The 27,457-nt window shown below is 43.3% G+C and overlaps 1 protein-coding gene across 1 annotated transcript; it reads right to left on the bottom strand.

The window, feature by feature from the left end:
• Positions 1–1,804: 1,804 nt before the first annotated feature.
• Positions 1,805–26,750, bottom strand: zgc:100868 (uncharacterized protein LOC554458 homolog). Its single transcript, XM_048233443.1, has 10 exons — positions 26,655–26,750; positions 23,415–23,435; positions 22,792–22,963; positions 20,818–21,086; positions 16,085–16,236; positions 14,100–14,370; positions 13,206–13,380; positions 10,493–10,743; positions 9,939–10,039; positions 1,805–2,376 (listed from the first exon to the last, which is right to left on the bottom strand). The coding sequence occupies exons 1-10, from the start codon at positions 26,710–26,712 to the stop codon at positions 1,930–1,932; spliced, it is 1,917 nt and encodes a 638-aa protein (XP_048089400.1). The 5' UTR covers positions 26,713–26,750; the 3' UTR covers positions 1,805–1,929.
• Positions 26,751–27,457: the final 707 nt, after the last annotated feature.

The following is a 27,457-nucleotide window of genomic DNA, read 5'->3' as shown; positions in this document are numbered from 1 at the left end:
TAAATATGAGTGAGCTAAAACAGACAGCGTGTTAAATATGAGTGAGCTATAACAGTGTGTTAAATATGAGTGAGCTATAACAGCGTGTTAAATATGAGTGAGCTAAAACAAACAGCGTGTTTAATATGAGTGAGCTAAAACAGCGTGTTAAATATGAGTGAGCTAAAACAAACATTGTGTTAAATATGAGTGAGCTAAAACTGTGTTAAATATGAGTGAGCTAAAACAGACAGCGTGTTAAATATGAGTGAGCTATAACAGTGTGTTAAATATGAGTGAGCTATAACAGCGTGTTAAATATGAGTGAGCTAAAACAAACAGCGTGTTTAATATGAGTGAGCTAAAACAGCGTGTTAAATATGAGTGAGCTAAAACAAACATTGTGTTAAATATGAGTGAGCTAAAACAGTGTGTTAAATATGAGTGAGCTAAAACAGACAGCGTGTTAAATATGAGTGAGCTATAACAGTGTGTTAAATATGAGTGAGCTAAAACAGCGTGTTAAATATGAGTGAGCTAAAACAAACATCATGTTAAATATGAGTGAGTTATAACAGCATGTTAAATATGAGTGCGCTATAACGTCGTGTGGACGGAAGGACCAAAAAATATATCTGAAATGATTCGGGTACGTGTGTACAGGGAATGAAGCTGATGACTTTGACAAAGCAGGACATATTTGACAAGGCCGAGGTGTTACTTATGACATTAAATAAAGTTTTGATTCTGTCACACTTAAATTCGACAGACATCTTGTAACACCTGTGCTTGCCCAAATATTTCATGTAAAAATGGCTGCTTTAGAAAAGGTCTATTCTAATATCATTCCTGATTTCATTCATAATAATTAATGTATGCATTCATACCGTGTACTATTAATAACAACCACAACAACCGGAGAGCAGTAAAATATGTTTTAATTGCTTAAAATAAACACACACACACAAAACCATTACACCTTACCATTAGAGATCATGGGATATGTTCAACAGAAACACAAAACAACAATATTGCAATTTCCTACGTAAACAAGAAGAAAGGTAAGACAGACATTGTCGTGTTCGTCGTGTTTTCTAACATGTTCAAGAAGAAAGGTAAGACAGACATTGTCATGTTCGTCGTGTTTTCTAACATGTTCAAAGGGCTGCCTCACTTACATGCAGAACAGCACAGTCAACGTCACAGACAAAAATTGACATTTTTTATCTAAAACTAACTGCAACTGTACATAAAATTGAAAATTTTCATTGCAATAAATGACAACTATTGGTTTAAAGTGCTAACATCAAACCAGAGGACCTGTGGTCACTTGCAGTGCAGATGGCCAGTCACGTACAGAACTCATGTCCAGTTACTTCAATGAGCTGACAGTGCTTCCTTCACAGCGCTGATCCCTGATAGCTGCATGGCTGCATGTAAATGTTCAGATTGGGTTCTTTGGTGCTTTGGATGGTTGATGGTCACAGACTGCAGTTGGGCCTGTTGGTCAGGTTGATGGTTAAGTGCAAGTAACAGCGTCCGACCTCCCCTTCATTTAGGCTCATCTAGTAGCTCCCCCCTTCATTAGAGCACGACCTTTGACCTCCCATCAGTGGGATGACACTTCAAACAGCTGAGCCACGACAGAGGAAAAAGAGCTTTGAAAGAAGAAGTAGAACACGTATGCAGTTTAAGGCATAAATACAGGAATCAATCATCTACTCCAGCGACCTGTCCTCACACGAAGATGGGAAGTCAACATGGGGACGAGACAAACACCCACAACTAAGACACAGTGCTGCTGCTGTTGTTGTTGTTGGTGCTGTTGTTATTGGTGTTGTTGTTGTTTTAAACCAAGTGGTGTGTAGGGCTAGGTGCAGCAGTGGATTGTGGGTAGTAGGGCTAGGTGCAGCAGTGGATTGTGGGTAGTCGTGACCTTTGACCTGAGGGCTAGCGCTGGGAGGCCAGCAGAGGGGTGAGTGCGAGGAGGAGGAGGGAGAGGAGGGAGAAGGCCATGCAGGAGTGGCGCCCCCCACTGGACGCTGTGGTGGTGGTGGCTACTGTAGCAGCTGTGGTGGTGTTGGTGCTGTTGCTCGTGGTGGTGGCGGAGGGGAAAGAGAAACTCGACAGGAAGCTTCTGAAACGAGATGTCCGGCTAAAGACCTGCGCTGAGGCGCGATCTGATTGGCCGAGGTCTCTGGAGGTGGAGTTGGATGAGGTGGAGTTGGATGAGGTGGAGTTGGATGAAGAGGTGGAGTTGGATGAAGAGGTGGAGTTGGATGAAGAGGTGGAGTTGGATGAAGAGGTGGAGTTGGATGAAGAGGAGGTGATAGTGAACACTGAGAGCTGGAACCATGAACTCCCCTGTTTACACATGAGAGGACCTCCCATATCACCCTGACAACACAGAGAGTAACAGAGTTACATAACATGAGAGAATAAAGGGTTACACTTTATTTGACAGTGTCGACATAAGAGTGACATGACACTGTCATGAACGTGTCATAAACAAGTCATAAACGTTTATGACATAACGCTTCTGTTATTAAGTGACATTCGTTTTTTGTCATAACAAGTTAGGGTTAGGGTTAGGTTTAGGGTTAGAGTTAGGGTTAGGGTTGGGGTTATAGGATTAGGATTAGGATTGACATACAGTGGGCAGTGCTTCGACTTGGCCAGCTTCCCTCGCGGTCCGCGCGCGGGATCACGCAGCATCACGCGACTTTAATTTGTATTTTTCCAGTGACGCGGCAACGACGCTGCAACAACCGGCAGAGGTCTCAAGTGAGCAGGGTGTCTCGTAAAAAGAAATGGAGCTGGAAAACCCTACACAGACTTCACTACAGACTTTAGCAGACTGGTTTAGAAATAATTTAATAGCCAGAAATATGCCTGCCCTGCCCTAATAAAGAAATATTTGGTTAACGGCGAGTGAATCCCGTTTGCAGCCGTAGAAGAAACGCAGGACAAATTAAACATTCTGGTTTTCTCCGAGTGCAACGATGATAGACAGACATCATTTGGACAAAGTATAGAGCATATTAACCTCCGTTGCTCAGCCAAATGCCTTCTTGTTACGTCCTGTTATCACGGAGTTACAGGCGATAAACTATTTTTGATGGTCACAAGTTTACTTCATTAGCATTTATTTCTTGAATTATTAAAGAGTGTTTTTCATTTAAAGGCTTGTCTTCGTGCTTATTCAGAAGAGCATTTAGTGCTCTCCCCAATCCCAGACGTTCACATTGCATGTTTGTTTGTAATGGATGCAACCGTGAGATACGCTTGTCATAGGCGCCGATACCGTGATGCTCCGTCTCTCGGGCACCCACTGAAAACATTGAGCACCCACGTGTGCCAGCTTACAGTCCCGGCTAAATTTACATTAATTTAAAATCAAACATCGCAGTTTATGTTAAATTCAGCATCTCTCATAATGTGATTGGATATGTTGCTGTCAATTCCCTACTTCATATACTAACCACCAATGAGAGCGTCTCTCGTATGAAAATTCCTGACACTTCCCACCTGAAGAATTAACGCAAGGCTTTGTCGGGTCTTCAGCCCCGAATGTTTGAAATATAGCCCTGAATATCATTTTAAAAGTAGTCTGACAAAGCTTATTGTTTTGTGACACAGCTAAACACTGGTACCTCATAGAACGTCTATAACATAGCCTAGGTGGTCGCAACTCACAAAAGTAAAGCAGATAGAAAGAACTCACGCAAATCTAGCCTACAACACGCAGACAGCTTCATGCGCAGGGGAGAGAGTGTGCGCGCACTGTGCTTTATGATTGTTGCCTTCTGATGGTATCTTGCTAATTCACTGAACTGCATTAGGTGACACAAATGGTATTGCCTTTATCTTATAACTCCTTGTCTAACCAATGTTCCCTGACAAAGACATTTGAAAATTAAGAATGTTTATTGACTTGAAAAATACACTAATTTTTGCAAACTCCCTTCATTCAACACTTGAAGACATTGCGGTCTGGTGTGCTATGTAGATCGTTTCTCGTACCATTTAATTTCTCAGAATTTAGGTCTACTCGGCCCAGGGTGCGATTTGTGTAAAAACCAGAGGGGGGGATGATTTTGAATAAGTTTGTAAACCCCCCCCACCACCACCCCAAAAAAAAAAAAAAAATGAACGAACGATTCATAGCCTAGTAATGTCATGGCTAATAATACCCTATATTATTTTTGCCACCTTTGTAACCTTTGTTTTAGTTTTAGTTTACCGTGGTCTATGACTTTAAACAGCGAGTGTGCTTGGTATGATGATCAGCTCCTCTAATGCAGGGTAGGACTACGTTTTGACAAGCATACAAATTCACCTTGTTCTTGCCCCATCTGAAATGACTTCTCTACTTTTGCTGCCTCCATCCTTTCTGTATTTGTTGCGTAAAAAAACGTTGTATATGATGGCACTGAAGTCTTAAGTTAGTGAATTGGCTAACAGTGTTAGTTGGTAACCAAATAGCCTACACATTGTGCTACACGCTGCGTAGGCTACGTGCATTCTCTCTCCTGCTGATTTGCGTTCAGTAGCCAAGTGCGTAATATTGCAAAAGTTGAAAAAATAAATGTGTTTATTGTAGCCTACAGAAAATAAATAGCCTATCATACTGTCAGTTAATTGCCTACAGTGCAGTGAAGAGTTTGGAGAGTAAAGTTATAGGGCAATTTGAAGTTTTATGAAAATAATTTACGAACTAGAACCCACCGACATTCGTTTTTGCAGTACAGATTATTTCTAAAAGTTATTTGTCTACTAGGCCTAGCCTACTGGCTGATTTATCAAACGAGTGCTTTCTCGTTCGTCCTCCGCAAACTACAGGTGTTTCGGTAGAGCCATTGAATAAGCGATGCCAAGCAATTTCTGTAACACTTTTTGTGACATTCAGCAACTATCTCCTCATTTAATGTAAGTTCCTTCGGACAATAGGCCTACGTTCTACTCTCCGTGCAGTTGTCCTCCATGTCCACCATTCCCCCCTACAAATCGCACCCTGACTAGGCCTACAATCAGGCTCGGACTGGTAATCTGTACAACCCGGCAAATGCCCGGTGGGCCGGTCCACATGTGGGCCGGTGAGCTCCGGGATTTAAAAAAAAAAAGTTATTTAGCCTATTTGCGGCCCGTCATGTAGGCCTAGGCCTAGCCTATAAATGCAGTTGCATCCATTTGGCTTGGGGGGTGACAGGTCAATCATTTTGGCCTCTTCATGACAGGTTCAGTGTGTGTTACGATTGCACCCCCCTGCCCCACCCTTCAAGTGGATTTGTCCAAGCAGCCGCTAGTTCGAGTGCATGTTAGCCTAGGCTGTATAAGTGCCCTCCGCTGGCTGGTGTTCACATTATCGCAGTTTAACCGTAAACAGCAATCAGAGGTCTAGTTTTATTCCATAAATATATTGTTTTTATAGACGTTAGTTGCGCACGCTACCAAGAGCTTCCATTTACTGCACCATAAGCTACTGTAGTGCGGTTCTGTCAACATAAAAAAAACTACGGGTAGCCTACAATTTTCGCACAACTTGGTGGAAAAGTGTAGCACAGGTTAAAGAAAACCCATTCATTTTTGGAGCTGATCCTACTCAAAAGGAACTTCAAAGTATTTCCCATATTAGGCCTAGCCTTTTAGCTCACAATGACAGTGAAAGTGAAACTTGGAAAGTGGTCTCTCCCCCGAGTGTTACATTAGATGCACAATCAATCGCGAGTCGATGCAGGTAAAAATTAGGCTATCAACTGGTAGGTTAGTAACGAAGGTAGCCTAATTTTGCAAAATGTGATGACGGCACACAAACTAGGGCAAAAATGCTTAGTATAGCCTACACTTGTGGTGATAGCCTACAGTTACTGTGAATCGCGGACTATAACCAAAGTAAAGGAGAAGATTTGCACCAAATAAAGGCTGTTTGTGTTTCTACAACATGTGGCACAAAACGTAATTTCTGTCAACTATGACGATGTCCATGTTCAGTAGCCTATATTTTTCATTTAGTCAAGCAGTGACATGTGGTTTAATGCATGGGGTAACATGACGTGAGAGACAGAAAGAATATGAGCCTGTCTTTAGTAGCCTATCCCTGAATCCTGTCCCTCTCCATTTCAAATAACTTTAAAAAACCTCTGTTATTGTGATTAGGCTATAGGTCCAAATCTAAATGTTTGGGTTCAGTTTATGAAGTGTTGCTACAGCATAATACTGTGTGTTTGTTATTTATCAGGGAGGGGGTCGTCGGTCCAGTGGTGGGCCGGTCCAGGAGAAAATTGCCAGGGCCGAATTTTGCTCCCAGTCCGACCCTGCCTACAATAACGTCATCACCAAATACATCTTTTATTTTTAGTTGATCAACCACAAAGAGTAGCATAGGACTACTGTGCACAGTGCACTGACGACTGTAGCAGCCCAAGGTAACCAGTTGTTGTAGATGAGAGACAACCTCTTGTTTCAGATAGCCTGGACAACATGTTACCTGGGTGTTGCCTACGTTATTAATTAATGGTAGCCTACAATAATTAATTGATTAAATGTAACATATTAGTTGGCTCAAAGAGTAGGGAATCAGGATGGAGAGAGTCACGGCGTGTGTTGCTTTTCTGGGATCGAATCCAGTTTAATGCTAGTTTTCAAAACATATATTTTTACATGTCTATTGTCCGAGTGGCTGTAATGTAGCCGAAAGCTCATGGCGTATGAAAAGCGACTTCAAACCGCCTAAAACAACTTGTTTGTGAATGTCGGACAACTGCTGCAGCGCATGCACGCGCCAAAGGAAACCAGTAGGTGGTGAAACCAGAAGGCACACAACACCGAACGATTTTTTAAGGCTATTTAAGATAGGCTACTCAATGGTGCTATTTCACACGCATTATAGCGACCCCCCACTCACCGGGTTAGGTGGAAGGTGTTAATAGACGATTGGAGCCTACAGTGGACTAGGGGCTGTCAAAATTGCTCAAAAATGACGTTCAAATATCCCCTCTAAAATAAACACATGTATTCGAATATATTGGAATATCTAGGCTATATTATTTAGCATTATGTCAGTGGCGTGCATCATGTCATCTGTTTTTTTTAACTTTTTGTATGGTTATTGCTTGACAGGGGATCCCAAGCAGCTTTCAGCCATAAGGCATTTCCTAATTCACCCAACACTGATATTCAAAATGTTGAAACTATTTCGGCATAGCCTATAAGCAGTTTAATTAAATGTAATGTTAGCTGTAAACAAACGGGCTACTTGGTGAGGCTTGGCCTCACAGATGCGCTTCGTGCCTTAAATGGCAATACAAATCTTCACGATAGGCCTATTAACTGACCGCCCGATTCCGCGTTGGCTGGGGCAGGGGGGCCATCAGACATTTGTTCCCAAGGGTCTATGAATTGTTAATCCGGCCCTGCCCCCAACGAACGCAACTTCCCACCTCTGAGACAGCTGAAAAGAAGTCTAGAGGACTCCTAACTCACTAAGACCTACTTACTGTAGGCTGCGCAAACCACAGGCCTTTTTTTGGGCAAGCCTGCATTCGCGGCAGGCCTTCTGTTGAAGAATTTTATATAAATCCTGCGCTAACAGTAATCCTCCTACCCCCTCCCCCACCACAGCTGTGGATAGTGTGGCATGCTCACGCTTTATGTCTCCTTCTTGCAAACTAGGCCTATAGCCCAACCATTTACGTCTTCAAAAAATAACAACTTGCCAGATATGCCTTCATATCTTTGGGCTTCATTCAGCATTTTGTTCTTCCACTGGAAATGACTCTTCTACATTTGCTGCCTGCTGCATCCTTTCTGTTTGTATTGTTTAGAAAATGTTTGACGTCTTGAGTTAATGCATTAAACATTGTTTGCTGGTAACCAGCCACAAATAGCCTACAGATTCTTGCGTGCATATTCTCTATTCTCTCCAAAATGTGCCCGTTCTATAGGCTGGCCAAGTGCGTAATTCTGCGGCATAAAGCAGATGTATTTGTTTATTGTACAGAAAAATAAAAATAACCTGTCATAACCTGTAGGGCAAATTACGAAACCAAAACATGGGTCATAGTTGTCTAAGCCTCTGCTGTGAGAAACAAGCTCACAGCCGAACGAGTCATAGCATTGAAGGGAGAGGCAACTGGCATGTGATCTCCCCACGGGCCAATGGTTGTACAAGTTTTCTCCTGTGCCTACAATATTTAATCCAGTGTTTTGTCAAGTTGCAAAATGCTATTCGTTTTAACGAATTTTTATGATAGTACCCTATACAAAAAGTACTTCATACTATCTTAATTGCTTTATACTCAATACTTGACCAATGGCTATTGCATCTGTCTATTGAAAGTGAAAATGTGGCATGTGATTTACTGTGTAGGCTTCATAAAATAAAATAAACAGATTGCTAATGGCCTACAAGCTGATCTGGGGGTGCGTTTCCATTACAACTCACGGAGGTTAGCTTTTACTAACAGGATGTATCGTTCAACTAACTAACATGTAAGTTCGACTGTTTCCCAAAACTGTCGTGCCCATAGTAGTACTATAAGTTTGGACCATGATAGTTTCCAAACTTCAGTAGTCTGGACTAAGGTGGTTAATGACGTTTAGTAGCACGTGAACGGGCACCTGCACATACTTCTGTGGCGCATTGCGTTAAGGCCGGCAGATGACAGCCGCCGTTGCCCCCATGAAAATCAAAGGCTACATATTCTCAGCTGACTCGTCAAAAAGTGCGCACCACCTTATTATTAACTGCAGGTGTGTGACTTTTACTTACGTGCACATGGCTGCAAATTGACTTTTAATTTATGTATTTTCTGCCTTGGGCAATTTAAAATATGGATGTATGGTGGTTAGAAGTGTAAATATCAATTAGAAACCTAAATATATTTATAATGATTAATTTGCAAACAAATAACTGGCGTCAGTGATGTCTTTGACATGAAGATCCCTGGAACTATGTTTCTACTAGCATTTTACCACAGGTCGAGAGGTGTAGTTGTAACTACACAACTTTACGATAGTGGTTGCGAACGTTCGTTGCTACTATGGTTTTGGGAAACACTAACGTAGTGTAACGATGCATTAGACTATGTAAGTTCCAAATATGTAATTCTGCGGCATAAAGCAGATGTATTTGTTTATTGTACAGAAAAAAAAAAATGACATGTCAAGCAGTCAATTGACTACATTGCAGTCAAGAAGTAGGGCAAATTAATTTACGAAACCAAAACATGGGTCATAGTTGTCTAAGCCTCTATAGCGTAGCCTGTTAAAAACGTCCCAGAAGCCTATTATTAAGCCAGTTATTTCTCTACTGGCTCAATTATCTCGCACTGTTTTGATTTGCGTAGTTGCGTTAACCCAACACTGACAATAATGTAGACAGCAAATTTCGTTTTCCGTTACCACCGTGTAGTCAAGCCTTAAGCCATACCCAAGTAGACTAAATCGAGGTAAATCGAGCTTTTTGAGAAGGGGCGGCAAGCAGAGCGATGTACAGTGGCAGAGCGACGCACAGTGGCTGAAAGTGGTACTAAAGCTTCACGCAGCTTCACGCCTCGTAATGCGCGACTGAAGTGGCCATTTGAAAGCGATGCCCACTGTAGGGGTTATGTCACTCAGTGTCATTACAGTGTCATGTCACTCTTATGTCGATACTGTCAAGGGTTAGGGTTAGCATTGTTACCGAATAAAGACTAAATCCAGTGCACTCACACACACAGGGATGAGGACGAGAGATGGAGTCTAGAGAGGAAGAGAGAGATAGACAGAGAGGAAGGAAAAGAGATGGAGTCTAGAGAGGAAGAGAGAGATAGACAGAGAGAAAGAGAGGAAGGAAGAGAAGCATCTCTTTACCTGTTCTATCTGAAGATTGTTGAGAGGGAGAGAGAGAAATAGAGCGAGAGAGAGTGAGAGAAAGAAAGAGTGAGAGGAAGAGAGGTGTTAGCTATTTGTTTCCTCACCTGTTCTATCTGAACAGTGTTGGTGCAGATGTCATCAGCAGAGGAGGATGCATTGCCACAGGCAACCACTGATGTCTGCACTTCCTTAAGAGGCTGCTCACCTGGAAAGGGGGAGAGAGAGAGAGAGAGGGATGAGGAAGAGAGAGAGGGAGAGAAAGAAAGAGAGGGATGAGGAAGAGAGAGAGGGAGAGAAAGAAAGAGGGATGAGGAAGAGAGAGAGGGGAGAGATATATGGTAAAGTCAAAGAGAGGTAGAGATAAATGCATACATTGTCCAATTGTCTCGACTTTGACTTCTCAACACATTCAGTCACACACACACACACACTCTTGTTCTCTCACACACACTCACACTGACACACACACACACACACACTCTCTCACACACACACACATGTACTCTTGTTCTCTCTCACACACACACCACACACACTCTCTCTCACACACAGACACTCACACACATACTCTTGTTCTCTCTCACACACACACACACACACACACTCTCTCTCTCTCTCTCTCTCTCTCTTACACACACACACACACACACACACTAACCTGTGGTGTTGCCCCAGCCTGCAACCCAGCAGGTGGTTCCCGTGGCGATAGTGGCCCCGTCCTGCTCCACACAGATTGGCTGGATGAAGTTGGAGAGGGTGGGCTTCCTGGTTAACTGCAGCATGGCTACGTTATCGCCTGATAGGGTGCTCAGAGTGATGTTGGCCACGCCCACTGACACCTCATTGGGGTTGGAGCCGTTCTGTCTCTGGCGGCCCAGAAACACCGTCCAATTGGATGCTGAAGGAGAACTGGGGGAGGAGTTAAAGACAAACTTAATCATACTACACTGTGTCACAGTCATAATCACATAAATATTATTTGAGATTAGATTAGATTCAATCATAATCACATACATATTATTTCAGATTAGATTAGATTCATCAATATTACTTTAACTCTGACTCATCAGTTCAAATTCCTCCTTAGCGAAGTTCAGATTCAGTTCAGATTTTATGGGAGTTCAGCAGCCAGTTCAAATATTCGTAAGTTCAAATATTCGTGAGTTTAAATATTCGTAAGTTCAAATATCAAACATCTACCTCCCAATGGAGTGCAAAGCTTAGCTGTCATTACTGTTGATTTGTTCTCACATATTTCATTAGCCATATTAGCAATATAGAGTTAATGTTACCGTTACAGTATCTAACAACAATCTACTACTGCGGTAGGCCTATAGCAGTGGCTGAAATATTTCCAAAACACAAAGACCATTATTATACTGTTATAAAAATAAAATGTGATTTTATTCCATACAGCAAAGTAAAAACAGAGGAGGTAAGACATAAAGAGGTTTCAGCAACACTAACACTAACGGTGTCAGACATACAGTAAAGGGGTTTCAGCAACACTAACACTAACGGTGTCAGACATACAGTAAAGGGGTTTCAGCAACTCTAACATTAACACTAACGGTGTCAGACATAAAGGGGTAAAATTGTCTATGCAACAATATTTTGATTTAGTAGCTACTAACTATCGTGTAACTTAAGCAGCAATGGTGTAGACCCCTGTTTATGGGAGTTCTGATTCCTTATAAGAGTTCAGATTCCTTATAAGGACCAGTATGTAGGAAATAATGGAAAATAAATTGCAACCATTTCAAAAATTATCACCATATGTCGTCAGAGAGTAAAGAAACACGATGAATTGAAGTAATGGCTTATTTGACAACATTACTGTAACCCGTAAAAACCTGTAAAACCTGTGAAAAAATTAGTTACAGGGTGGAATCTCTTTTTATGTTCGTTTTTTTTGTTTATGTTTTGAACGATTTAATTCTAGAATAGCGTATTAATAATGGGCTGGCGTGTTCTCCTATTTGGGTTGCCAGCGAAACCCAACTGTCAAAGTCAAAGTCAAAAAGTCAAAGTCAGCTTTATTGTCAATTTCTTCACATGTTCCAGACATACAAAGAGATCGAAATTACGTTTCTCACTATCCCACGGTGAAGACAAGACATATTTTACCAATTTTAAGTCCACAGACAAACATAACATTCAAGTAAACAAAAAAGTAAGTAAATAAGTAAATAAGAGGGCACATATAATAATGAAAAAAATAAGAGCAGCAAAATTTTGTTGAAATTGTGCATAGACAGTCAATAAAAACTAGTGCAAAGTCAGGCCAATAAGAGGCTTAGGTAGTTCTGTTTGACCTGAGTAATAAAGAAAGTGGCATAGTGGTGCAAGTTATGTAAGAGCAGCAGAAGTGTTGTGTTTTCAGGACAACAACACCAAGTTGTAAAGTGTACAAGTGTGCAAGTGTTCAAGTGTGCAAGTGGAGTAGTGCAGGCGCCATTGTGGGTCCAATGTCCAGGATGTTATGTAGCTGAGGGTGGAGGGGGAGGAGGGAGAGAGTTCAGCATCCTTACAGCTTGGTGTATGAAGCTGTTGGTGAGTCTGGTAGTCTTGGGGCGCAGGCTTCTGTACCTCTTCCCAGAGGGCAGTAGATCAAACAGATTGTGAGCGGGGTGACTTGCATCACTCACAATTTTGGTCGCCTTGCGGGTGAGGTGGGTGGTGTAAATGTCCTTCAGGGAGGGGAGTGAACAGCTGTCAGTTGTAGTCATGAACGAGTAGGCCTAGCCTACGAGAGCCAGCCAAATTTCCAAAATTGCGACGTCTTCGTCAAATGAAGAATATCAAGTCTGACGCAGAGCTGGCCATATTTCTCCACGACAGGTAGCCTAGGCTAAACTTCATCTGCATCGCTAACTTCAGCTAAATATGTTACGTTGGTTACAGAGGTATTTTTTGTTTTCACTGTTTCCGTAATGTGTAGCTGGGTCATGGTTGGAGAAACGTTAAAGCAGCTGCAGGTCAACTAACGTTATTAGCTAAGTCTTCATTACATCTGGCAACCCAGAAGAGGCTTGCGTCTGGTAGTCTGAGAACGTTCACCAGTGTTTTGATTTTGGCCTACAGAACGTTCGGTAACAATCTTACAAATCGCTCCTTTAAGGGAGTTCAGACTCCTGTTTATGGGAGTTCTGATTCCTTATGAGAGTTCTGATTCCTAAGGGAGTTCAGACCCCTGTTTATGGGAGTTCTGACCCTAATGGCTTCCATGTAACTCCAATTTTTCCTCAAGAATATGTGGGTGTTTGGGACTAAGTGTGTTTGTGGGTTTGTTTGTGTGTGTGTATATGTGTGTGTGTGCGTATATGTCTATAGTGTGTGTGTGTGAGTGTGTGTAAGGTGTGTACTCCTACCTAGAGAAGCAGTTGGCTGATGTGAGGACGAGGTCCTCACTGACCAGAGTTCCTCCGCACACGTGGGCACCGCGTTCCGTACTGTGCAGACTGGCCATCCAGGGCCACACCCCCGCCACCACGTCCAATCCACCAATCAGACGCGAGTTCAGAGCCGCCCGTCCACATACCACCGCTAGGGGGGCAGGTATAATCAAACACACAGATGGGACACACACACACACACACAGCAGAAACACACACACACACACGTACACACACAGAAAATGAAAAGAGGAAAGATGAGGATGAGAGAGAGAAAAGGAAAGGGAGATAGAGAGAAAGAGACGAAGAGAGAAAGGGAGAGAGAAGGGAGGAAAGGAGAAGCATCATTAACATTAGTTATACTGAGGCAGCAGACCATCCTCCCACTTTACAATATCTGACCAGATATCTCCGACCCCACGTACAGGGTGATGGGGTGTTGGGGTTGTTATGTGTTGGAGTGGTGGTGTGTTGGTGTGTTGGGGTTGTTATGTGTTAGGGTGGTGGTGTGTTGGTGTGTTGGGGTGATGGTGTGTTGGGGTGGTGGTGTGTTGGGGTGTTGGTGTGTTGGGGTTGTTATGTGTTGGGGTGATGGTGTGTTGGGGTTGTTATGTGTTGGAGTTGTTATGTGTTGGGGTGATGGTGTGTTGGGGTTGTTATGTGTTGGGGTTGTGGTGTGTTGGGGTTGTTATGTGTTGGGGTGATGGTGTGTTGGGGTGATGGTGTGTTGGGGTGATGGTGTGTTGGGGTGATGGTGTGTTGGGGCGGTGGTGGTGTGTTGGGGCGGTGGTGGTGTGTTGAGGTGGTGGTGGTGTGTTGGGGCGGTGGTGTGTTGGGGTGGTGGTGTGTTGGGGTGGTGGTGTTACTTACGGGCCACTGTGGTGGTTGCAATGGTGGTGGTGGTGATGGCAGGCAGACCAGCACAGGTGGTAGTAAGGTCCGAGTCAGTCCCACTGGAGGTGAACGTGACGAAGCCCGGCTGGTTACTGGTGATCTGAGTCTTGATCCAGCTCTCAAACTGGGAGACGCGTGCGTACACCCCCGGGAATTCTGCCAGAGCACAGCCGATACCGAAGCTCACGACGCCGGACTGGACCCACCTGTTATTCTGCTTACTCACCATCGGACCACCAGAGTCTCCCTGGGAAACGGGTCAAAACGGACTAGTGTTACCATCCCATAATGCCAAAAACCCAGTTACAGGCTCACCTGACACAGGTAAACTCTCACAGGCTCACCTGAAAATTGATTTTTCTCATCAACTGACACACAAAAAAGCAGATGTTTGGAGTGTTTTGTAAATTCAGTATTCAGTAGTAGTTACGGGCTCACTTGACACAGACAAACTCTCACAGTATCATCTGACACAGCTAAATAGTTATGGGCTCACCTGACACAGGTAAACTAATGATCACCTGACACAGGTACAGTAAACTCTCACATGATCATCTGACACAGGTGGGCCCTTAATGCGACACGTCATGGAGAAGGCTTCATAGAAATATTAGTTCTACATGAATATGTCAAATCCATGGTTCTGTTCTACATGAATATGTCAAACCATGGTTCTGTCACAACCTGTTCTGCTAGGGAGAATGAAGTTTGTCCCAAAGCTAAGTACAGTATTATACCCTACGTTCTAATACCCTACGTTCTAATCAAGGGAACTCCATTTAGCCCCAGCGCACTCCATAACTGAGGAGGAGTGGGTAGAGACCAGTGTTGCGCGGTCTGCCCGAAATTAAGCGGTTGCCCGCGGGTGACCGCGGTCATCCGCGGGCAACCGCTTAATTTCGGGTTATGAAGTTATGAGTCATAAAGAAAATATTTTAATGATATTCGGGTCATTTGCGGGCGGGTCAGTTAAAATTAATTAAATATATATTTTCTACAAATAGGCCTAGGCCTACTTAAAATATCACAAGAAGGCTGGCATCAATACAGTAAAGCATCAATAGGCCTACAGTAAAGTCAACAGTAAAGAAGCTGAAGACGCGAGTTAAAAATAATAGACACCCCTTCAGGAAAAGCGATATAGGCTATGGGAAATTTTGGGAAAAGTTCTTAAAGAAGATGACAGTAAGTTATGGTCTATGTAGGCCTGCTTCTTTGAAGCCATTTAAAAGTATGACAGCCAAAGCGGGCAGCCTGCAGGAATAAATGTTATGGCACAGACTACACATCTATGTATAGGTTCGGCGCATGCATAAAGTTACAGTTAAGTTGTGTTTGTGACTTTAAACAGTGGATGTGCTTTTGTAAAGCTTTGTGCTTCATTCAGCATTATAAACCAGTTCTTACGCTAACGTTTTGACCAGCAATGTATCTCTCTAGCCTACCTTGCCTCACCATTTCTGTTTTGAAAAGAAAGATGTATGTCCATGGCCTTCAAATCTTATCCTAGTGTTCTAATCCTTGGTGGTTTGCGTCGTGCTTGCGCTCTTATTCTCATTCTCTCTCCATGCATAAACATTATGTTCTGCATGCCTAAATAAATTAGTTTGTTTTACAAGAAATGGCCTACTGTCACACTGCATGCAGACTATAACCAAAAGCACACATTTTGTAAATAAGCGGGTCGGATCGGGTCGGGTATAATTTAGCCCTAATTAATATTGGTCGGGTCCGAAAGGCGGTCGGGTTGATTAAAATATCGGGCGACCGCGGGCCGCTTGTGACCAAACCCGCGCAACACTGGTAGAGACTGGTTTTGGAAAGGCCCCTAAGCTCTCACATCTCCTAATACAGATACACAGTCACATGATCACCTGACACAGGTAAACAGTCACATGATCACCTGACACAGGTAAACAGTCATATGATCACCTGACACAGGTAAATAGTCACATGATCACCTGACAGGAGTCCTTGCCTCCCTCGTCCCTCCCGGCACAGATCATGTTGTCTGTGATGCCCATGTTCCGCACGCTGTACTTGCAGAAGCACTTCCTGTTTCCCACGACGGGCACCTCCACTTCCTGTAGCGTCTGGGGTGAGGGGAGGGGCACTAGGGGAGACAGCGACCAATCAAAGTGTGTCTTACACCAAAGAGACACTATAAATATGTTGCATTTGACAAGAATAGAGATGCTAAAGCAAGTGTCCATTGTGGTAATGAACAGTGTGTCACAAGGGCTGTTTTTAATGCAGGAACTGGAGCTGATAGTTTTCGGGACCTGGGCCACTTACTTTTCCATTAGATGAACCGCCACAATTCATAACTTGAATTTCCCCTTGAGGATCAATAAAGTATCTATCTATCTATCTACATAACACAACGTTTTGGGAATTTCTACGGGGCTGAATCAAGTCGCTGCCTCGGGGTAGATACTTCAGTGCGGCCCAGAAAAACTTAAACAAGGCGTGAACGAGGTGTGTGTGGAAGACTACAAGCACATTTTTTTTAAAACCCAGCAACGCAGACATCAGATACAACTAAATACATTACAGGTAAGGCTATTAGCAACGCAGATGTCAGATACAGCTAAATACATTACAGGTTAGGCTGTTAGCTGGTTGAGTGTTTGATATTGTTGTTACGTCGAGACTAGAAAAAGACTGACTCGGACTGACTTGAAACAGATCGGAATACCAACTTACACTAAGCGATTGAGATGAGTGGAGTGCACCACAACTGCGGTAAAACTCCCATGATTTCATTCGACATTCGGAAATGTAGTCGCCAACGGCTCGAAAATCCCACACTCTGCATCAGAAGACCTTATTCACTTTGAATGGGCTAACGTCATGCATTGTCAAACATCAGGAGTGAGTTTTATGATGTGAATATCTGCTAGTGTATGTTGGCAAGCTAGCTACTCACAGCTTGTTGGTAGCGATTATAGTGGCATGCCATGGCTGTTGCTGTCAGTCGCGGTACACCCTTGTTAGTGTTGGACAAGCTATCGGACATGTGCTGTGAGCCTAGCATAAGGCCAGTATTAGCATACAGGGTTGCACAGGATACGTTAGACCGGCACATCCGGGAACTTGACTTGTGACAAACGTTCCCGCCCCTTTCGGGGGGAAAACAAACAACCCCTCTCATTAACTCCAACGCAAACTAGGGTCAATAAACGTAATTCGTACAGAAATCGCAGGAATAAATAATAACAAAAAATACCACAAATCAATATGACCACTCAATACATAACCACTTTGCGGGTCGTTGACCGTGAAAGATACCTACAAAAAGCTTAATTCAATTAATATAAAAACCGTCTCTTCAGTATCCCAAGTAGCCTCTGAAGTGGTGCAACAACCCCACTCAGTGACCAGAAGTGTCATACGGTCTTCTCTTCTTATGGCTTGTAGCCATAATTTTCTTCTGTCAGGATTTTTTTTTGAGGACATGGTAGGCAAAAGAAACTCAGGGAGGGGTTCTTAGCTGTGTGGTTGGTACATGTCTACCGGTTCACTCTGGCTTGTTCTGAGGGAATGTTTTCCCCTCAAAAGGGGCATGGCGCAAACAACCTGCTCTGTGTGACGCGGGTCCGGTTGTAAGTATAGGAAAGTGAGTGTGTGTGTGTGCTCACCTACTGAACTAATTGATAGAGATGTGTGTGTGTGTGTGCTCATCTACTGAACTAATTGATAGATATGACGACTCCTGGGCCTACTCAAACAGCTGTAGGTCCCAATTAGGTCCTCATCACCCACTTAATGATTGAATGATTTCCTTGTTTTTTTTCCTTGTCACCCTAATGAACAGCATCTGAACTCTGGGACTCCCTATTGGTTGTAGTCATTGGACTGTAGTTTTGTTGTCATTTTTGTTACACTAGGCTTTAATACTGCTGCAAGTTGGCTGGTTGACTGGTGTGATAAAATGAAAGAAACGAAAGAAATAAAAGAAACCTGCATCTACCACCTGCATCATGGATGACTTGTTACAATAGAGATGTGAGTCATTAGAGGAATGCATTGTGGTCTGAAACATTCATTAACAATGTTACCATCCAAAGATACAGTTAGAACGGTGAAAACAAGAACATATTAACCAGAGGCGGACAGAGTACACAGCTTCATTACTTGAGTAAAAGTACAGATACCCTTTGCTAAATTTTACTCAAGTACAAGTAAAAGTACAACAGTCAGATGTCTACTTAAGTAAAAGTACTGAAGTACATGTTTTTAAAAGTACTTGAGTATCAAGAGTACAAGAGTAGCCTACATTTTCTAAATATTGTATTACTACTGCCACAGTGCTTACATTTATGTACAGAAACATCCTACATGGAGTTATGAAAAATGTTAATGTTAATACCTTGGAGAATGTAAAAGAAATTGAAAGTGAAATCAAGTCATTTTCATCTTTTTACCATGTTGCCAGGGATGGGCAGTATTTCTAATACATGTATTTAAAATACGTATTTCAAATACAAAATACTATTTTGTAATTGAAACACTTGAAGCGAAAACTATCATTAACTTGTTCAGAAAATTGAAATAGTCTGGCGAGGTTGTGCAGGTGCCACTGATTGGGACAGCCTATCAGCAATCACCTTCAGCTTTCCGCCAAAAGTCAACTCCATGGTCAAATTTAGATAAGAGACGAAACCATGGACGAAACAATGGATGAAGACGCAGCAGGTCCATCCCGTAACCCATAACTATCCATTTTTTTTGTATCAGCAACTCCCTGAACTGTCCACGTTTGTGACAGGCCAGCACTAGGCCTAGGCTATAGCCGATTATTTTCTGTGCTACCAGTTAGCCATGTAGCATTCAGTAGCCTACACTAGCCTTACCATCTTTTTTTAAGATATGAATTTTTGGAACTGGTCTTCCTGCTACTTTCATCCCAACATTCTCACTAGTTGAATGTACAAAAGATGGAGAATGGGGCTGGAAAATCCACCCAGCAGACTCCCAGCAGCCGCTTCTGCAGCTGCAGAAGCGGCTGTTCGCACTGTGAAGCGGGCCTTGCACAACCTGGGAGGAGAAGGACTCTTCACATGGAATGAGTTTCAAACGTTCCTCTACATGGCTGCTAACCTTGCCAATGAGAGGCCCATAGATGCCAGGACTCAAAGCCGGGAAGACTGTGTAGAATACATCAGCCCAAATTCCCTTCTGCTTGGACGGACCGGACCCAGAGGTGATCTTGGATGCTTTGATTTTGAAAGTTACCCGTACAAAAGATTGAGAGCTATCCAAACAGAAGTTGACCGGTTCTGGAGGAAGTGGAGTCAGTTAGCTGGGCCCAATCTATTTGTGAGGAGTAAGTGGCACACAACGCATCGGACTGTGGCTGTTGGAGATGTTGTCTGGCTGGCAGACCAAAATGCCTGGAGGGGTCAGTATAGACTTGGCAGAGTCATCAGTGTCAACATTGACAAGAAGGGCATCGTCAGAGATGTGCATGTCAGATCTTTCCCCAGCTACCCAGTCCCAACTGTGAAGCCTGCTCAAGAGAAATCAAAGAAACTCTCAACCAAAATACCTACAATTCTTCATAGGGATGTCAGACGCATTATTGTTTTACTTCCTGTTGAAGAAGGAGAAAACCTTTCAACTAAACTGAAGTCGAATCTGCCTAACACAGAGGTTTTGTGTGACCTCCTTGGGTTCAAAAAACCAGGAGGTCAAGTGGGAGGTGTTTCGTCAAAGAAGAGAATGACCTAATCACAATACATGAGCACATGCCACAACTGAGCACAACCACAGCTTTTCCAACTCCAGGCCTGAAGAGGGCAGAGAACCCAAATGCATACGATTTAGTCAGCACTGCTGGAGGGACTGCTTTTACCTGCGCACCTGCCAAATAAGCATGGGCATGAAATGTTTGGAGTTAGTTTGGTCACCCCTTTGCTTGGATTCCTGAACCTGGTAACAAGAAAGACAGCTCATTGTTCAACCCTAAAGACGCAACTGGTATGTAATGTTTGGAATGATTTACAACTGTATGTTGCATTTAGTGCTTAACACAAATTATATGTTTAATTATATATGTATTTCTTTAGTGCAGATAATGTGGTAGTGGAGGTAATTGCATGAAGTGATATAGTGGATTACATTGAGATTGAGATGTGTAAGGAGTTGCTTTGTTTGGGCTGCTTTGTGCTTTGTTCATTGCTTTGTTGCTTTACCATGCATTGTTTATTATGTGAAGTAATGCATGTTTATTTTCTGTTTATCTTTACGGTTATCAACCTATTCCTTAGTCCATAGTCCATAGTCCATAGTCCCTAATCCTATGACATTCAATTCATACAACAATTCAACTGTTTCAACATATTACCAATGCCATCAGAACCATCTGGAAGAAAAATAAAACACCAAAAAGGAATCCCTTTGCATCCTTAATGTGTTGAACAAGCCATTTTCAAGTTTGGGCAGAGCTGTACTGATTGCAACACCTAGACAACTTGACAACAATGATGGACAATGATTCCCTTGTACTCTTTATTTCACAAGCAATAAAACAAGCTTTCCATTCAACATTCAATTTCCATTTTTTCTCTAAAGTTTTAGGGAGGGTGTTCCTCCCTTTCCTCAATGAAGGAGCCTCCTCTGGTCTGTGTTGTGTGTTTGTGTGTGTGTTTGTGTTGAGTGTGTGTGTGTGTGTGTGTGTGTGTGTGCTCACCTCCTGATGCAATCGTGCCCCAGCCGGTTACCCAGCTGTCCGTGCCCCTGTTGAAAGTGCTGCTGGCCGCTGCCAGGCAGACGGGGCGGATGTAGTTGGTGAAGCTGACGGAGGAGGACAGTTGGAGGAGGGCGATGTCGTTATCGCTGGTTGAGTCGTTGTATTTGGGATGATTGATGACCTGAGTGACGGTCCTGGAGACCTCGTTGGCGTTGCTGCCCTCCTGAGTCTGCCGTCCGAGGAAGATGACCAGGCCAGAGGTGCTGGTGCTGCAGAGGAATAGGCGTCCACCAGTAAACAACTCCGATCATAAGTATAAACAACTCGGATCATAAACATAAACAACTCATGCCATACACATAAACACTATTCACTATTTTTAACCATTTCTCACAAATGCATGGCCATTTTGAAGTGTCTGTTTTGACCAACATCTACATCTAAAATATGACCATATTGTGTTTGTGTTTATGTTTACTCTTCTTAGCAGACGCTTCAGTCCAAACTTAGAGCGACTTCCAATGACATCACTAAACAATACATGAACAGGGGGCGACAGCTTTTGATGTATTCATCTGTGTGTGTCCGTGTGTGTGTGTGTGCGTGTGTGTGTGTGTGCGTGTGTGTGTAGAAGCACTTACACAAGCACTCTCTCTCAGTTAAATGGAGTAGCATAACATTCAAATTAGACTGCTGCAAAGTGGAGATTGAGAGGACCCAAATACATCATCCTTGCATGTGACATGCTGTTGGTGCATTCTGACACTAGAGAACCCAAATATATCCTCCTTGAATGTAGCATGCTGTTGCTGCATTCTGTATTCATTCTCACCTGGGAAAGCAGTGGGGCGGCGGTCAGAACCCAGTCATTGTTGATGAGGGACCTCCGCAGAAGTGCCTTCCATTACGTGTCAGACTGGCCTGCCATGGCCACGCCCCCCGCTAGTGCGTTCTGTCCGCCACGATCGCCGTGTTGCGTGTGTTGAGAGGGGCCTGCCCACACACTGGACACAAGGAGACCAATCAGACACAGTGTGTGTGTGTGTGTGTGTTTATGGTGTGTCTGTGGTGTGTGTATGTGTGTGAGAGTGTGTCTGTGGTGTGTGTATTAGTGTGTGTGTGTGTGTGTGTGTGTGCTCACCTCCTGATGCAATCGTGCCCCAGCCCGTTACCCAGCTGTCCGTGCCCTGTTGAAAGTGCTGCTGGCGCTGCCAGGCAGGCGGGGGATGTAGTTGGTGAAGCTGGACGGAGGAGGACAGTTGGAGGAGGGCGATAATGTTTATCGCTGGTTGAGTCGTTGTATTTGGGATGATTGATGACCTGAGTGGCGGTCCTGGAGACCTCGTTGGCGTTGCTGCCCTCCTGAGTCTGCCGTCCGAGGAAGATGACCAGGCCAGAGGTGCTGGTGCTGCAGAGGAATAGGCGTCCACCAGTAAACAACTCCGATCATAAGTATAAACAACTCGGATCATAAACATAAACAACTCATGCCATACACATAAACACTATTCACTATTTTTAACCATTTCTCACAAATGCATGGCCATTTTGAAGTGTCTGTTTTGACCAACATCTACATCTAAAATATGACCATATTGTGTTTGTGTTTATGTTTACTCTTCTTAGCAGGCGCTTCAGTCCAAACTTAGAGCGACTTCCAATGACATCACTAAACAATACATGAACGAGGGCTTACAGCTTTGATGTATTCATCTGTGTGTGTCCGTGTGTGTGTGTGTGTGCGTGTGTGTGTGTGTGCGTGTGTGTGTGTAGAAGCACTTACACAAGCACTCTCTCTCAGTTAAATGGAGTAGCATAACATTCAAATTAGACTGCTGCAAAGTGGAGATTGAGAGGACCCAAATACATCATCCTTGCATGTGACATGCTGTTGGTGCATTCTGACACTAGAGAACCCAAATATATCCTCCTTGAATGTAGCATGCTGTTGCTGCATTCTGTATTCATTCTCACCTGGGAAAGCAGTGGGCGGCGGTCAGAACCCAGTCATTGTTGATGAGGGACCCTCCGCAGAAGTGCCTTCCATTACGTGTCAGACTGGCCTGCCATGGCCACGCCCCCGCTGGTGCGTTCTGTCCGCCCACGATACGCGTGTTGCGTGTGTTGAGAGGGGCCTGCCCACACACTGGACACAAGGAGACCAATCAGACACAGTGTGTGTGTGTGTGTGTGTTTTATGTGTGTCTGTGGTGTGTGTATGTGTGTGAGAGTGTGTCTGTGGTGTGTGTATTAGTGTGTGTGTGTGGTGTGTGTGCGTGCGTGCATGTAAGTGAGTGTGTGTGTGTGTGTGTGTGTGTGTGTTTTTGTTTTTATAATTTATAATTGTTTAAATTGTTAAACGCTATAAATATCAATCAATTGAATTTAATTGAAAAATTGAATGTGTGTGTGTGTGTGTGTGTGTGTATGAGTGTGTTGGAATGTGTGTGTGTGTGTGTATATGTGTGTGTATGAGTGTGTTAGAATGTGTGTGTGTATATGTGTGCGTATGAGTGTGTTGGAATGTGTGTGTGTGTGTGTGTGTGTTGGAATGGAATGTGTGTGTGTGTGTGTGTGTGTGTGTGTGTGTGAGTCACCATCCAGCTGTGAGAAGCATCCTGAAAGACAAAGAGATCAGAGTCAGTCATGAACATCCTCATACTACATCATAAACAGCCAATTAGCTCATACTACACTCAGAACCAGCAAATCAGCTCATACTACATCAGAACCAGCCAATCAGCTCCTACTACACTCAGAACCAGCCAATTAGCTCATACTACATCAGATCCAGCCAATCAGCTCATACTACACTCAGAACCAGCCAATCAGCTCATTCTACACTCAGATTCATCCAATGGGACAATATAGAGAGCCGAAGTCCCGCCCCTTCCGTTAGCCACCATGGGACCTATCTTTCAAAACATTTCGAACGGCAGTCTATGCCGAAAAAGAAATTATTTTATGGTCCTGGTTGACTTGTGCCTTGAATTCCCCATATGATGTTTGTCAATTTTAAAGACAATTTTTCATGGAAAGACATTTGCAGTTTGTTTCGTAACTACTGAATTACAACATTATGAAAGATCGTAATTCCAACGACTACAAACCCATCAGTCGCACTAGTGACGTTAGCTCATTCACAGCCACACCGGATTGTACAAGCATACCAGCAACAGGTCTTAATTGGGCTTTCCTTGCCGATGAAAATACCATGAGTCAGAGGATTAAACACATCAGGTAAGTTGTATTCGTCCATCCTTCTCTCTGCAACTCTTGTTAGCACCCTTGGATCTGTTAAGTGACACAGCAGGCAGCAAGATGCAACCATTAACTAGCATAACAGCTAATCTTATCGTTTCATTACGTTGGTGACGTACATCGTTCAAGACGAGAGATATAGTCCACTGAGCGGATTCTCACAAAACCAACATCACTTTTTAAGTCTATCGAACAACAGTACTTTCTTGACGTGAAAAATTATCTTTTAAATTCACTCCCATAATATGGGAGTTGTAGTTTAGTTTCGCTGCTGGTTACGCCCCTGGGAGTTGTAGTTTAGTTTCACTGCTGGTTACGCCCCTGGGAGTCGTAGTTTAATTTCACTGCTGGTTACGTCCCTGGGCCCTTTGCCCTCTTGGGCCTGAACACTGATTAGCCAGTGTGCTGTGGGGTGCTATGGCGACTGGTTTGACTGACTGACTGGTTTGACCACCTATTTTTCGAATGACTGAATAAAACAATGTTTATCCTGCAGAGGAGTTGCTTATATCTCGTGATGGTGCATTGGGGCAGCCGTGGCCTACTGGTTAGCGCTTCGGACTTGTAACCGGAGGGTTGCCGGTTCGAACCCTGATCAGTAGGCACGGCTGAAGTGCCCTTGAGCAAGGCACCTAACCCCTCCCCGAGCGCCGCTGTTGTTGCAGGCAGCTCACTGCGCCGGGATTAGTGTGTGCTTCACCTCACTGTGTGTTCACTGTGTGCTGAGTGTGTTTCACTAATTCACGGATTGGGATAAATGCAGAGACCAAATTTCCCTCACGGGATCAAAAGAGTATTTATACTTATACTTATCTTCAGTTGTGCTCTCGCCTAATCACTTTTAACTGTCATTACCAATTTGCAAATGCATTGTGAGAAATATTGCGTAATATCTTTATTCTAATTATGTTTCCCATTGTAGCCTAATTATGTAATTTGTAATGTTTTGCATGGATGTGCGCTGGTGCACGTTCATGGAGGATAGAAGGATGGTGCGTTGTGCACCCGCCAATATGACTGTTGATAACACACACACACACACACACACACACATAGATTTCTGTCGAATAAAATCTATCAATCTCTTTCAATCTGCTACACAAAACACAAATACTCTCTCTCTCTCTCTCTCTCTCTCTCTCTCTCAGCCACACACACACAGCCACACACACACAGCCAATGCACACATATGTGCCCTGGTTGGCACAGAGGCAGCCACACCACAGTTGCATCTCAAGAAATCAGAATACACACACACACAGACAGACACACACAGACAGACAGACAGACAGACACACACACACACACACACACAGTCGGACACACACACAGACAGACACACACAAACAGACAGACAGACACACACACAGACACACACAGACACACACACAGACAGACAGACACACACACACACACACACACACACACACAGACAGTCGGACACACACACAGACAGACACACACAAACAGACACACACACACACACACACACACACACAAAAACATAATTATATAGATTCAAGTCTCTCAGTGTAAGTTTTGGTGATGGCTGTTACAGTTTTTCTCAGTTGCTTTGGTGCTTTTCTCACATCACTATTAACGTTTGCACAGCAGTTAGTGCAATTCTCAAAACAATTAGTGCAAACTGCAAAACCTAGTGGATGACCTGCAAAAGCACGTCACTTGCTCAAAATGGATAGTCCATTCCTCAAAAGCAGGTATTCATGTCAATGAAACTGTCAGTGTCATCAAAATGAGAAGTCTTGACACCATCGTTTATGAACAAGATAGTCAAATGGCTTTGTCATGTTTTCATTATGACAGTTTATGCTCTCAGTGTTTTCCAATGCAAAAAAAGGTCAGAACTCGGTGACACTACCTGAACATGCTCAAGACAGCACTATACACTACTTGTACAGCCATTTGAAAACTACAGTAAAGTTACACATTGCTGTAGTTAGGTGAGTAAGTGAGTACAAGACACTGAATACGTACATTTTTAATGTATGCTCTTTGCAATTCTACAGCACTGTGACAGAATTTGATAACTAGTTCAACAATTTTGTATGTAATGACTCAAGCAATGAAATGAAGACTATTAGTTTTATTGGGAACGACTATTCAGCATTCATAAGTATAGTTCATTTTGACTGACATGAGATAAGCAAATGATAATGTTAAAAAACAGCAGAGTATTGTATGAAAGCAACTGATACATGTCCAAAAGTATTTGCAATTTGTTCAGAGGAAGGAGAAATTGCTACTATGATGTGCACAAATGACTAAATGTTGTGGAAGTTGAACTAATAGTTATGAGAATTTTCATTCTGAAAAAAGCACCAAAGCGACTGAGAAAAACTGTAATCTACATTTATCCATTTGGAGTGTCAATACAGTGCAGACGTCAGAATATCGTCCATTGCCCTGCCCAGACACACACACACACACACACACACACATTATTATTATTATTATTATTATTATTATTATTATTATTATATTAACATGTCTGGGCCCAGACAGAGAGACTAAAGACTCAGGAAACCTTTGCCAGTGTGTGTGTGTGTGTGTCTTACCTCTGGCCAGTAGAAAGACTGCTGTAAGGACTCTGATAGCTCCTCGTGTTGATGCCATGGTGCGTGTACTATACAGAGCTGCTGCTCCAGCATTTTAATACACCTGTGCTGACACACCCACTTCACCTGTACCTGAGCACACAACACAATAACATACATGCACGCACACACCTCACCATCCGTGGAGGCTGTCCTTTCCATTGTGTAACACACACACACAAACACACAACACACACACCTCACCATCCGTGGAGGCTGTCCTTTCCAGTGTGTAACACACACACACAAACACACAACACACACACCTCACCATCCGTGGAGGCTGTCCTTTCCAGTGTGTAACACACACACACACACAAACACACAACACACACACCTCACCATCCGTGGAGGCTGTCCTTTCCATTGTGTAGCTGTAAGGCAGAGAGTAAGTACAATGTATTACATGTACACACACACACACACACACACACACACACACACACACACACACATATATACATACACACATATACACACACACACTCACACACATTAGGTCCACCGATGGACTGATTCTAAGTTGATGAGCAGGTTGGGTGAGTTTTCTGTCTTTGTCTTTCACGGTTAAGTAAGAAGTTGTCAGAACAACAACATGATGCACATGAGACAACACACACACACACACACACACACACACACACACACACAACAAACACACACACACACACACTTGTACGTGTCTTACTTTTAAGAGTCATTAACTTTGACATTTGATGAATTTCTTCCTCTCTCCCCCCTCTCTCTCTCAGGCAGGTCAAGGG

This window comes from Alosa alosa, chromosome 22, assembly GCF_017589495.1.
Source record: "Alosa alosa isolate M-15738 ecotype Scorff River chromosome 22, AALO_Geno_1.1, whole genome shotgun sequence".
Lineage (NCBI taxonomy): Eukaryota > Metazoa > Chordata > Actinopteri > Clupeiformes > Clupeidae > Alosa > Alosa alosa.
The sequence above is the reverse complement of the archived record's forward strand: the minus strand, read 5'-3'. Positions and strand labels throughout refer to the sequence as shown.